Genomic DNA, 13,911 nt, shown 5'->3' on the forward strand with positions numbered 1-13,911 from the left:
ATCCTTCACTTCCGGCGAAGCCTAGACTTGGAAAGGATGTTTTCGTCATAACAAGTGATTTTGAAACCTTAGATATGGTTGTCCATGAGTTAAATTCTGTATAACATACGCGCACTTTCCAAGCAAGTTTTGTTGGAGTTCAAGATATTTTACAGCTTGAAAAGTACGAGGTGGTATTCCCAATAGATTATGTGCCGAATTGAATAGAACGTCTTGAACATATTAAACTTCCTCTCAAGTTTCAACCCAGCAAAATGGCGCTTTTTGAAACATATCCAACACTTGGTTCGCGATGAGCACCAGTTCGGGAAGTTATATTTCATGAGATAAGCAGCATTCGGGTCCCTTCGTGGCAATTCAAGGACGAGTACGTAGCTATATACCCCCAAATATTGTCAAAGAAAGCATGTGTTTTCGGCGAGGACTTGATTTCCTAATCCCCGGACCCAGTGCTGCCCCCTTCCCGTCGTCAGAATCTTAACTTTGCCCCTCGATGGCATGCCTTAGGATTGCGAAGTACTCGTATATTTCATCGTGTGTTTCCCAAAGAGGAAATCTGCAGCATTTCACCCCTGTTGATAGTTACCGACAAAGCCTGGAATCTTCAAGTTACTTGCTTTTGCCGCGCTTAGACTTCACGGTATTACACTGCAACTTGATGTTCCAACCACGAATGTTTAGACGCATGTTTACGACTTTACGAGCTTTGTTGGTGAAGCTTATCTTGCCATGTACCGGAGCTTTGTTGGGAACCAAGATGCCGGACCTCTTGTATTGGGAATCCGCGGGAACAGTTATCCATGGCTTTTCGTGGGGGCCTTGTCAGATACCATGTTCAATTGAGGATCACTTCCCCAGTTGACAACGACTTCAATAGTGAAAGATCGCATAAACATTGGCTATCAGGCTACCGTCCGAAAGTTAACAACTTACTTCTATAATTGCGGAAATTTCAGGAACAAAGAGGCTCTGTTCAACCACTCGCTAATGTAAGAATCGTCACCTCCACCAAACAACTTCGTAGTATGCACATCGTGATTTGAGTTTCCCGTGCAGATTTCTCCCTGATCATGGCGTTCCCATGGCGCTGCAGAGCCCCTGACAGTGGGAACGCGGTAGGTCCCGGCGTAAGTTTTCAGCCAAACAACGGGGTAATCCCAAATGATTCCCGGGATTGGGTCCAGGCTGTTCAGCCAGTGGTCTCGCCTCACGAGCCATCTGTCACTCGTGTCTCGTGCGGCACAGCTTCATGCTTTGGAAACGCTGGGAGAGTCGGGACCTCGAATGCCATATCCATTGTTGTCCCAGAGCGTTCTTGACTCTTCAACACAATACCATCACGAACGTAATGCAGATGTATATACTGACAACTTTGTGTACTCTCGCCTGAAGTACGGCACCCTCGGAGACGATTCTCGACCACGCGTTAGCCTCGTGTTTGGTCGCGCTTCAGGAGGTGTTCAGATATTGTAAATTGGCCAAAGGAACAAATCAATCCTACATTCGACGATGAGAGAGGTTCAACTTACACCAGAGGAGCTGGGTGCGCCTCCGGGGACGGTATCAAACTACATCAATCCACCAGACCAGATGACCGGCGTCATCATTCTTCATACGACATGTCTGACGATCGTGACATTGAGTCTAACGTTGCGCTTATACACGAGAAAGTTCATTGTTCGAAAGCTGGCGATAGATGATTGTATGTATTGTAACCTTGAGTACTATTCGTAGCATCACAGCTAATTAATTTGCAACAGATCTGTGTATTCTCGCTTGGGTATGATCGCTTGTGTAACAAGTTGCCATAATCAATTGCTGACCGTCTTCTGCTCTAGTGTCTATCAGTTGTTTACTCCGGATTAAACTTACGAGGTACGCAATATCATATTACGCTTTTAAAGCATAGCTGACAATATCAAGCCGTCGCGAACGGAATGTCTCGTCACCAATGGGACTTTGACCGACTGAATAGCGCTTCATCATTCCAGGTAGTTTAGGCAAGATACCTTCCCACATATTTACTAACAACTAAACAGCCATTTACTCTCGGAATCTGGATCTACCTCATCTACGCAGCGATAGTGAAGCTAGCCTGTCTATTCTTCTACAGAACCATCTTCGTAACAAGCGGCAAGACAAACTTCTTTGTGAACCTCGGAATCGTAGGCGTATCCATACTCTACATAGCCATGTTCTTGTTGCAAGTAAATCAATGCACACCAGTCGCCAGAGTATGGGACTGGCAAGTACCAGGAACATGCAGGAAATCTGGGTTTGGAGCTTATTCGTCTAGCGCCGTAAACGCGTTTACAGACATTTACGTCTTGATTGTTCCGATTCCTGCTGTACTGGCTTTACCTTTGCGAGCGTGCAGGAAGTTTAGAGTCATCTCGGTGTTCAGTTTGGGACTTTCGTAGGTCGCTCACATTGACTGAAGCATATCGCAAAACTGACTTTCTAAAGGGCTTGTTCTATCAGTATCGTCAGGATCTTTATGATAACCTCGATTTACAAAACAAAAGATTTCACTTGGACGATCACCAAGGTGACTACATGGTCGTAAGTTACTACCATCAAAACTCTACATCCCAGACTCTAACAACATCAGCGTCATTGAAATCAACACCGGCCTTCTATGCGCCTGCCTCCTCGTCCTTCCGGCCTTCCTAAAACGCCACTGGCCCCAAAACTACACCACCGGGACATGTAAAGCAGGGAATCCTCACGCCGAGGATATCTTCATAACCGTATCCACCGAAACGAAATCTCGAATGGAGACCGAGGAATGGTCGCAACGAAACCGCTCAGACGGAGGAAGTCTTACGACGAATTCTACTGGTCTCGATAGCTTTGTGCAGGACGTGGAACCTACGCGAGATGAGGCAGAGCCTACGCGGTTTAATACTTCGAGACCGCTGTCGCCGGTGCATTTGAGATCCGAGCCGTATACGGCGAGCAATGAGAGTGAGACGTGGCAGGAAAGGAGGGAGATGCCTATGAGGGGGCCGATGGGGGGACTGCCGTCTTGAGAGGATAGGAGTGGGTGGAAACATATATCATAACGGACAGCAGGTTGCAACGACAAAGAGCCACTTTTGCAAAACTTGCGACAAAACGGAATGTCACCAAAACCCTCGACCCAAGTAGCACAAAGAGTGCGACGCCGAGACGGGAAGGACCTGGTGTGATTCGATTGTTCGAGGAAAGGATTCGATTCAAGCGAGCAGGAATGAGAATGATTGCGGAGTTTGGCTCAAGTCCAAAGGCTATAAAACGTGTCGGGCAACAGACTGTAGTGGTTGCACATCAACCCCAACAATAGCAAAAGGTTCAAAGACCAAGAATAATTCAAATACCACGAGCTAGTCACTAAGGAATCTGACACAAATTATTGGCCATCCAAGCATCAACACATCAGCGCCGAGTCACCACAGAACTGGCGAATAGCAGCAGTCTATCGCAGACACACCCAATGCTAGAGGGGAATAAACGTCTCATTCAAGTGCGAACTCAGGAAAGAAAATACAGGTACACTTGCTACTTCCAAAGCAAGAAGACTTCATCGCGCAGATGCAATTTCTTAAGAACAATCTACGGTGGAAAGGAAGGATCGATGCGGGAATAAAAGAGTTGGAATGGGATGAGAGATGTGGCAGGGTGGAAGTGAGGAAATGATGATGGGCATTGTAGGGATGGGATCTACATTTTCAGTCAGTGACAAGTGAATGGGCAGATTGACTCGGACCTTAAATATTGTTTCAGGATTGTGTGGTTAGCTAAATATTATCACCTATATCAAACCCCACATCCTTTACGAAACCATGAACTTCATTTAATCTAAAACTCACTAATCAGATATGAAAACCAGACAGCCTTGCGCAATCACTTCAACTTCTCCCCTCGTGCCAGAGCTGGGTAAACGAATAGTGTAATCAAGTATCCTTCCATTTCTCAGCGAATTCATCCACATTCTCCCCCGCCTAAATATAAAAAGCAATCCTCGCTACTTCTTCAGCATGTTCAAGTGGAATACCTGAACCTCATGCTCAACATCAAAGACTCCTGACATGATATCCCCCAAACAAAACCACACACTTAATTTCAAACATTTCACCTCCCTCATCCTGCTCTCTCCCTCCCTATACACCCCCACCCTTTCAACCCATCTTCACAATCACAGGCCCTTTCGCATTCGCCTCCCAAACACACTTCGGCACCCACCCACACGCCCGGCGATACGCAATCCCATCTTTCCACTCAACCCAAAGCACATTATAAAACTCACAAACCAATCCCTCCTCCCCATGCCTGTCTCCACGCTCCTCAAAATACTCTCGTCTCGCATCCGACCAGTCCCTCAAACGCCACTGCTCATCCAGCTCGTGCTCAGGAAACCTTGCAAGCCAATCGGCAATTTCCTTATCGGCACGTTGCTCTATTTCCGCAAGCATATCCTGCGTTTCTTTCTCACTTGCTTCCTTCTTGCCATCGAAAACCATAGCGATGTCACACAACAAAGCACGTTTCCCATTCTCACTTATCCATTCAAACGGGCAATGAATCATCTTGATCAAATTCCCAGCTCGATATCTATGCAGGCCTGTTTCGAAGATCCTCCATTCGAGCGAGTAGCGGAAGTCGAGAGCTGTGGCGCTGCCGGTCGAGATGGCAATTAGTTCTAATGGGGCGGTTTAGTTGATCTTTTCGGTACTTGTGAGACGTAGGAGGCCGGCGAATTTACCGTTTGGTTGCTGTAGAACCAGGATTGGACAGGCTTTGTCGAAAGAAGGACCGTGGTTGAATATCTCGTCTTCGAAGACTGATATGTGGGATGGGCTTTTTTCGACGTCGGTTGCTCCGCCGGTACATGATAAGATGCTGGCGGGTAAGAAGAATGCGGTTGTGGTGGTGCATGTTAGATATGTTGGGGTGGATGGGAAGTTACTTTTCAGTGGCTCAGTTGTAAGCGGAATCGGATGTCTGAAGTGAGTATCTTCTCCGTTCTCGTGAGTAAATACTTTGCTGGCATTCGAGATATCATGAGTGGTAGAAGCTAGACTCGAATCATTGTGGTGAGACCATCCATCTGGTAGCTGATGCTTAACATCTCCAGTTGTATCGACATACTGATCTAAAGCTACAGGCTCGAGAATCGGCTCTGGTATTGAATCTTTTGTCGAAAGGTGCCATTGGACTAAATTCCTCGTGCGCCAACTACCAGCTCTATATCGATACCCATCCTCGCGAACATAAGACAACCCAGATCGAAGACTCCAAGGATCGACATAACCTTGCCAACCACACCATGACCACGAAGGTAAGCTGGAAGTGGCAGTCCCATCATCAACATGATCCACACGACGATCTGCAATCCCAAAAGGTTGCCACAGAAGCGCATGATCAAGAAACAGGCGAGGCAACCCACATACAAATCCGCCTGGAAAAGAATTCTCCAGCGCACTTATGATCCCCATAAATCCTCTCAAAGCATCTTGAGGGTAACTAAACTCCCGCTCATTATAAGGGCAAACGAGATCAATGTAAAAGCCAAAGTCCGGCCACCATCGAGAGACAAATCTCTGCCCCATATCAGCACGCAACGGGATGCCCCCAAACTCCAATCCCGGATGAAGTGCATCGCCATCCCAAACAGAGCACTGGCAGTCCCAAAAGTACCCTTCTTCCATGAAAATCACTGCTCGCTTACAGAGAATCTGCTCTTGGTATGTCCATCCTCGTGACGCCCATCTAGATCTCGAAAGCATGGAGTACCTGTTACGCATCGCCTCGATGATCATCCTATCCAGATATGCGGAGTCGACAGAAGAGTCGAAAGAAGAGGCGTCGGACCCAATAGAGCGAGATTTAGGAGACGCTTCACTCCCGCCATCATCCGACATCGAAAAGGCCGGAACGGTCTTGTACGAACCCATCCAACCCCTCGATTCATCAAAAGAAGGCCACTCCAAAGCCAAAATCTCCTCATACATCTCCTCCGGCGCAGCAGCAATGATTGTAAGATAAGCTCCAGAGTATATTTTATCCATCTTCGCAACCTGACTTAAGGTCCCTCCATCCCCAGAATCATTCTGCACGATACAAAGTCTGTCAACCCATAAATACCTTTCTCCCAAACGTCGAGTGAACTCTGCAGCATGTATGATTACCATCGGGATACGCTTGATGATATCGTCACTACTCAGGAACCCGGGACGTTGGAATTCTTCCAAACTGGCATTGTCGAGTAGCAAGCTATGTGCCTTTGAAGATACAGATTCAGAATTCTCCCGAGTCTCGGGCCAGACATAGCTAAGTGCAAGATACCAATGTGCGGAAATACCAGGGACGATGCACTGCTGATGGGTGTCCATGAGCCAGCGAGGAACGTCTTCTGGTGGTCGCTCAGAGAGGGGACTTGGCATACACTTGTCTCCATGGAGGTGGTTGCAAGTTTCTATCCATCCAGAAACCCAGTCGACGTAGCGTGGTGGTGTAGCAGTCATCTCTGCTATATTTGAGCTGGTGTTGATGTAAACTGTCACTCGATTCTGTCAATTTGCTTGATGAGATCCAAAATCTGGGGGATGAGGCTGTCGAAAAAGAAACCTAGAGGGTCAGCTCTATGCCATGTATCGGAAGAAGTACTCAACCACTCACGAGTTTGAGGCTTGCTAGGCGAGCAAGCCACATTTATTAAGTCAGATTCTCTAAATTCTTTGTATAAGGATGTACAAAACGTTGCTGAGTTAATCAAGTAGCTGTCCGTAATGATTTAAGAGTTGCGTCTCACTGAAAAGAAAGGTTCCCTTGACCACCTTCGATATCGAGTACTATTTTGATATCCATCTGGTGACTTCCTATGAAATCTTCATCTTTGACTGAACTAACATCTCTGCAATAGGTCAAAGGCATGATACGATCTGAAGTGTACGATTTGTCTCTGCTTGCAATTCTTGTTCTAAATATAGAGAGCTAGCTAGTTTGAAATAAGGCCAAGAAAAGCAACCGCAGTTTTTCAGCTCCAACACTCTACAAGCTGCCAATTAACATGAATCATGAATCAACATCTGAAGCAACATAGTAGGACCCCTCATCTCCACATAAAAGCAATATATGTTCTCTCTCAATCGACTGCTTTCCTCTCCCAAAACATCAAGTAAATTGCCAGACTATTTCCGGACTCAATGAATGTCACCCCACGGCAGCTCCTCTGGAAAGTCGGCTCTCTCTGGGAAACGATTAACGTAAGAGTAAGGAGAAGTGCTGGTACATAGAGCTTTTAAAAAAGCAACTTTGACCTCGGGAAGATTCCAATGTTTAGTTGATTTACTCTTGTCTGCACGTCGGCATTGATTTAATTCCCACTTCTTGTGTCTTGACGCCAATTCCGCTTTAAAGGCTCGGACAAATTCGCGGACCCCGGCTCTACCATTAGGATTATGAGGATATCTCTGCGTGACCTCTGGGGAGTTCTCATCAACATACACAAGCTCCATCTCGCAATTTGCACGGGTTCGTCCGAGCACAAAGACTATCTCGCGGAGGCTATGGAAGTGTCGGATATCTGCGCCGATTGCTCTCCAAACCTCGCCGTCAATTAAGTGAAATGGAATCCCCATAGATCGAATCTCAAAGTCAATGCTGGCTAAGTCTCGTAGTTTGTCGTCATCAGCTAGCTCGAGGCGAACAGTATCTAAAGATGGGTTGTAGTACGGATAATCCCCCATACGAAATGCTTCCTTGTAAGGTAACGGTTTGAATTGACGATCAAGCAAGTTTTGCATCATTGAGCGAGTCGCTCTGCATACGAATAGCAGCGGAGGAGCACGAAAGGTACGTAAATTGAGACAATGGTTAGAGCTGGTTATCGAATGAACTCGTGGAACCGACACCGAATATCGCCATATCATGTTTTGTAATTCTAAGGGCAGTTTGGTGAATTGATGGAACAGTCGCAACGGAGCGCGTTTCAGCTTTTTGACCTTTCGATATCAGCGAGTTGAGACAGCGAGTTGATATTCGAGACCAACCGTAATCTTAGGAATGCTCAAGCCCTCAATTAACTCAGGATCTTCATCCTCAAAGCCGGACCAGGCACAATGGATCTGGCGTTTTAGCCTCTCAAGCTCTAGATATGCCCCTTTTTCTCGAGGTGTCCAACTCTGCTCATTAGATTGTAAATCACACAGCTCGAAGTCCGTCATATTGTCATCGTTGTCGAGTATGATGATAATTTCGGTGACACCTTTTCGTGCTAAATACGCAATCTCCCAACCCCGTTCTTCATAATACTCCAACTCCGGCATTAATTTGGCCGTTTTCTCATCATATCCTCGCTTTCTGTAAAATCTTTCTAACCAAGCCATGTCATGAGGAATAATGCCGTAGATATCCACAGCTAACACTTTGCTAAAAGCCACTGGTACCAGAAAATCCTCTAAACATTCGTGTTTCATAGCGAAAGCGTGTGATGTACTGCATGGGCCCTTGCCACGATACACGATATCGACATCCGAGTTAACATACACAGGACTCTTGTTGACTTCTTCATCGCCCTTCTTGGACAGGATCTTTTCGTCTATAGCAGTATACTTTGTCAAAGTATATGCTCGAGCTTCTTTCGAAACATTGAGGATTGCTGGTGGACGCGTTTCTGAAATGACAGCACATTCTCGACCGCCTCTGAAGTGTGTAGCTATGTATGGTGGATAGTAAGATGGAAAATCTGGGTTGAGAAAAATTTCTTGGACGTCGACAATTCTGGAAACAGAACAAGCATACTCGTATATCTTGGTTCGCAGATACTCTGGTAGTCTGCCAAAGCATTCAAATGCTCTCTTTTCCGCCATGGTCTCTCAGCCTGGCAGAAGATCTTCTGGCGGAACTGGCTGAAGATCAAGTTGCTAACTTTCGATCTTGCTTCGTAATAACAATTTCGAAGGTCTTGGAGATCTCTGGTTACAATCAAGAATGTTGAAACCGACAGTATCAAAACGTTGATTGTATGGTTTGATGGTTGAAGGATTCCCAATCCGACGTGATGTCGACACGCTACGCACGCGCTTCACGTGCCAAGTTCAACATAATAGCTCCTGCCTCGTGAGATACGTAAAGCCGCCAATATGATTACATCACTACTTGACATGGGCGTGATGGGAAAGAGCACTCTTGCAGAAATCTCAAGAATCGACTTCTCTACTAGCCCCTCAAATGTGTTGCAATCTGACGACCACTCTCTAAATTGGTGATGAGAGTTGGGAATAGCTTCATATTGTCGTAAAAATAGGTCGAACTCGACCACCCTTGAACAAACCAAATCAGCAGAGCCTATTTAAAGCCCTCGTCAGGGCATATAGAAAACATTGAGCGAGATCTGCAAAGTCTCAATGGAATCAGGATTAGTATCTATTCCAGAAAGCCAAGCGCAACATGCAACACGCACATATCAGCTCATCTGAGATCTAGAATCTAGCATTTGATTAGTAAAGTCATGGAGAATGGGTATCCTGTTTTGATCTTTCGAAAAGACACCGGCTGAGAACGGGCAATAGTTAGATCTCTCTGCCAAACCCATTCCCATAATCTCGTCCCGTCTTTATCTCATCCCTTAACATTCCCCAATACTACAAGAACCCTTAGCCTTTCACTCCTTACCTACTCTCACTATTCACTCACATTTCAGCCCTCAAATCTCATCCACCAATTCTCACTTAACAGAGTTCACCCCTCAGCTAATCGGCTCACCTTCCTCACCATCGCGACCTCAACCTCGCATGTCCTCGTATCTTCCTCACATCTCACCCTCATCCAATCTCACAAGTCACTTACTCACCACATCACGTCCAAAGAAAAAGCAAACCTCACTCCCAATGCTCATATCTCACTAGGGATGGGCAGTTATTATTATATAATCCATACTATAACGTTAAGGGTTATAATTATATAATAACGATAAAATCGAGTTTTTTCATGCATAAGTATATGGATACTACGCATAACCTATTCATAAAAACCCTGGTGGCACACACCCAGTTTTCGATGCGTGCATCGTGCAAAGTACTATTTCACGATGAATTGATGAAAAGTCATTAATATAATTACTTTAGCATTCATTTTACATCAAGAACTTGGTGGCTTACACCAGGATTTCTATGCTTCCGTAATGTAATATTATAAAAAGTTATGAACGCTCAGAATCCATCAAAGCTGTCGATGAAAAATTTTGGATAAGGGAGGAAACCAAAGTTGAGTAGAAATTACTGGTGGTATCTCGGATTATTAGTTGTTCCAAGCCCTCCGATTGGTCAGGAAAAGTTCTGCCTCAGATATCCATAATCTAAAGTATAACGTTAATATATCGTTATATTATATATTATCATAACGTTAACTAGGTTATATAAAGTAGACAGCCCTATATCTCACCCAAACCACGGACCCCAAATCCCAACCCATGATCCCTCCACCCACATGGCAACCACGTTCCTCCAACCCGGGGAAGCGTCACCCCCCTTCCGCATCCCTCCCCATCCGCATCCACCCAAACCCTCCCAATCGCCTTCTATGTTCTCACCAAACCTTCCCCCCTCATCCAACTCATCCTCTTTTCCCCAACACATCCAAGTTCCAACCCGAACCTTTCTCACACATACACACAGACACCAACAAATCTCCTCACGTATAACTCACACAGTCATCCCATACACGCGCACCACTCCCCTCCCCTCCCATCAACCCACCAAATCCGGTATAACAGATTGACCCCGGCCTCGGGTTCCATCCGAGATACATTAGTGCGAACGAGTTCCCCTTCGATTCGGGATCGGGAAAAAGGAAAAAGTGCCATAGCCCAACGCCATAGGTATCAGTGATTGGGTATTGATGACTGCTCTTCTATTAATTTGTTCTAGACCATAACCTTCCAAAACCTGATATTCTTGAGGACTCTCAAAATGAAGAGTTGCAAATAATCTATCCAAATGTGAGGACCAAAAAAAAGCAAAATCAAAGTACCAAAAAAGCAAGTAACAAGTAACGTGTGGTAATGTTTCTTTTTTACCCGCCCAACCCCCCTAGAAAAGCAGCGCCTGAAACACCTCCACGCACGCGAGCAAGAAGAACCATGTAGGCATTCGGCGCTTCTTGGGAAAAAGCAAAACAGCAAGAAAGTCAGAAAATTACTTGGCACGCCGTACCCCAGAAAACGTAAACCCCAGGAAACGATCCCAGGAAACCAAAAACCAAGTCATGCAGAAGCCTATCAGGGGATAGCCTTTGTTCATCACATGATTTTCAGCCCTCCAAAGTCTACCCCCACCATCGTCTTAGCGTCCTCGGGTCCAGCTAAAGATCGAGCTTCCGCCATGACCTCTTCTACAAGTGCAACCGCATCGTTAGCGCTGGATCTGTTTCCTGAAGAGCCAACAATTGGGTAACGGGATGGAAGAGAGTACGAACCAACATCTCGACCTTGTAGATCGATCAAGCCCTCTTTGATCAACGCTCTCATCGCATCACCTGTCCAGATGACGCAGTCGTAGCCATCCAACTCTGGATTCCCAGCTCTAGTCTCACCGTACGCGTCTTCTCGAGCTTTCCGACCCATTGGTACGTTTTGGACCACCTTTTGCATCTTCTCGTACGAGTTGAAGAGCTGTTCGTCCGATGGTGCTGAGATCGTATGCAAGTGATAAAGTAAGACGAGACTTTTTGAAGCAGAAACGTCTCGGATGTCGCGCTGCTCTAGCACCCACTTGGAGTCGATGTATGTCGCATGGAAAAGAATACCGCTCGTCGGGCCATCTAGATCACATAAGATCGGTGGATAGGTGATGAAGAGTCCGCGATGCTATAATTTTGTTAGTAAAATAAAAACAGTGAGAATTGATTGGTGGACGACTCACATAATCATCCACACATGGAGCATTAAAGGTGAGGTATAGTGTATTTGGTAACAATTTGGAAACAACAGAGCCAGTACCCAGGAGACCATTCGTCGAGTTTTGGTTCGTAACATCGAGGTAGCCCATGTTGTCATGAAAAGTGTGTGTCTTGGGAGTGGTGGTGGTGTGAGAGAGCAACATGAGAAGGATTTGGAGGATTGTTGTGGGTAATTATTTATCTTACACTAGAGTGTGAAGAGGTGTGAATGAGATTGTTGTCTTATTAAACATCATGTGAATCCTCCCCGTTACAGAAAATCACCACAAGAAGTACGATGACTCGAGAAGTAAGACGACTCAATAATGTGTAATCAGATATAGCCAAGGTCGGAAGCAGGCTCATGGTAAATCAGCAATCAGCAAACAGCCCGGAACACCAGAAAAGAAAGCAAGTCTCAAAAAGTGATGGTTTCAAAATGCTGGGAGAGACAATATGACCGCATATAAGTAGGAACAAAATTCCGACGAGTAGTTTTAAACCCTGCCACGTGGCATGGTAGAATACACTCCAACAAACCTATATATAGGGTCCACAAATCTGAAAACTTCAGATCGATACCGGACTTGAAGATGGCAACATAGCCTGCTTTTTTCTGCACGTGATAGAAGATCATCGTTATAAGCCCTTGACATGCAGTTTTGCTGTCACATTGCTGGCGGATGGTGAGCGCCGGCACTTGACCCGGGATCCCCACCTCCGTCACACTTCCTGGTTGATATAAAAAAAAGGGTAGGGCAAATAATGAGCAATTGCAAGGCAAGTGGAACATCGTCAACAATTTCACAAAGGCGTGCCGGTCCGACTAAATGGCCGAGCTAAGACTGAAAAAGTGGGAATTGCGAGTCTTCCGAGACCTATAACTTGTTAGGAAGACGTTTCCGCCATACCGTTCCAGCAAACAAAACATTCTACAGGCTCCAGGTTAACGGGAGGTAACATGCGTAAAGGTAAAGCAAACATGAATGATGTCTCATGTAGGGGGTGGGCTGAACCATATTATTCGCGGGTGGGGCGCCAGCAGGCAAAACGGTTCGACAGATACATAGAGGTTTTCTGATTTCGGGATCGGCCACGAGTAAAGAATGTGACGAGTCGATATGCTTCATGCAGACGCACCGTGGCTTACACCTCGATGGAAACGATTCCTGTTCCTGAACGATCGGTGTTTTGGGGTCGTCTACCTGAAACGGAACAAAAGGGCGAAAGGACTCTAGTATGGTGTTGGTCTCGGAGAAGAGGATGGCGGAAAGCAGATTGCTCAAAGATCCCATGAAAATTGTTGCTCCAGGACAGATTCGGATGTCTTAGAGAAGAATCGAGGTCTTCTGCTCCGGAAGCGCTTAGCAAGTACGTGTGTACCGCACCTGCAGTTGTATAGACATGGATCGTGGAAGAAAGGAGGGGCAATTGAGGGACAACTGCTGACTAGAATCCATGATGGCGAGTTGATAGCAGGAGTGCGTGTTGGTCTGCTCGTTCCTGTATAGAGGTGGCATTAACTTGCTAGGGAAGTGACTCGATTGAGAGGCTTGATAAGTCGTTCGGCGGGGCAAGTTTGTTGGTGTTGCCGCGGGAGGTCATGGTGCAGATGTTGCTGCAAGGGAGCATATGTATGAAGACCAAAACGGCCCATTATCAACCCTAGACGTGCTTGGTAGTGCTCGCAACCCCTCCACACTTGGACTGCCAAAAACGGTCAGGGCCGAATGTACTAGGGGAGACGATTTAAGGTTGGAAGGGGACGATGGTTGGTGTAGGTGGGCGCACGTCCAGAGTCCAGACTCCCATGATGATTATCGGACGTGGTATAGGTACTCAGCAACACAGCGGCTGGCCTGCGCGACCGAACAACAGCGGAATGGCGTCTGTGATGCTTATCTGTACGCGAGCGGCAAAGCGAGCACGATGGCGAAGGCTGAAGATCTGATCGAGCATCGCGGGTGTGTGGCGGGGTCGTCGTCAAGAGTG

The 13,911-nt window shown here is 46.3% G+C and overlaps 5 protein-coding genes across 5 annotated transcripts; 1 reads left to right on the plus strand and 4 right to left on the minus strand.

Annotated features, from left to right (window-relative positions):
- Nucleotides 1–1,509: 1,509 nt before the first annotated feature.
- Nucleotides 1,510–3,032, plus strand: GLAREA_11918 (uncharacterized protein; the record flags this gene model as incomplete). The annotated part of the gene is made up of 7 exons (XM_008082700.1): nt 1,510–1,702; nt 1,761–1,780; nt 1,839–1,875; nt 1,924–1,991; nt 2,040–2,416; nt 2,467–2,562; nt 2,612–3,032. 7 exons carry the CDS (start codon nt 1,510–1,512, stop codon nt 3,030–3,032), a joined length of 1,212 nt encoding a protein of 403 aa, XP_008080891.1.
- Nucleotides 3,033–4,160: 1,128 nt separating this feature from the next.
- On the minus strand, nt 4,161–6,506 carry GLAREA_11919 (uncharacterized protein; the record flags this gene model as incomplete). Its single annotated transcript, XM_008082701.1, has 2 exons — nt 4,161–4,681; nt 4,745–6,506. The coding sequence occupies 2 exons, from the start codon at nt 6,504–6,506 to the stop codon at nt 4,161–4,163; spliced, it is 2,283 nt and encodes a 760-aa protein (XP_008080892.1).
- Nucleotides 6,507–7,184: 678 nt separating this feature from the next.
- Nucleotides 7,185–7,730, minus strand: GLAREA_11920 (uncharacterized protein; the record flags this gene model as incomplete). Its single annotated transcript, XM_008082702.1, has 1 exon — nt 7,185–7,730. The coding sequence occupies one exon, from the start codon at nt 7,728–7,730 to the stop codon at nt 7,185–7,187; it is 546 nt and encodes a 181-aa protein (XP_008080893.1).
- A 264-nt stretch (nt 7,731–7,994) lies between these two features.
- GLAREA_11921 (uncharacterized protein) lies at nt 7,995–8,852 on the minus strand (the record flags this gene model as incomplete). Its single annotated transcript, XM_008082703.1, has 1 exon — nt 7,995–8,852. One exon carries the CDS (start codon nt 8,850–8,852, stop codon nt 7,995–7,997), a length of 858 nt encoding a protein of 285 aa, XP_008080894.1.
- Nucleotides 8,853–11,281: 2,429 nt separating this feature from the next.
- On the minus strand, nt 11,282–12,029 carry GLAREA_11922 (uncharacterized protein; the record flags this gene model as incomplete). The annotated part of the gene is made up of 2 exons (XM_008082704.1): nt 11,282–11,848; nt 11,904–12,029. The coding sequence occupies 2 exons, from the start codon at nt 12,027–12,029 to the stop codon at nt 11,282–11,284; spliced, it is 693 nt and encodes a 230-aa protein (XP_008080895.1).
- Nucleotides 12,030–13,911: the final 1,882 nt, after the last annotated feature.

The sequence above is a fragment of the Glarea lozoyensis genome (genome assembly GCF_000409485.1).
Source record: "Glarea lozoyensis ATCC 20868 chromosome Unknown GLAREA17, whole genome shotgun sequence".
NCBI classification, from domain to species: Eukaryota; Fungi; Ascomycota; class Leotiomycetes; order Helotiales; family Helotiaceae; genus Glarea; species Glarea lozoyensis.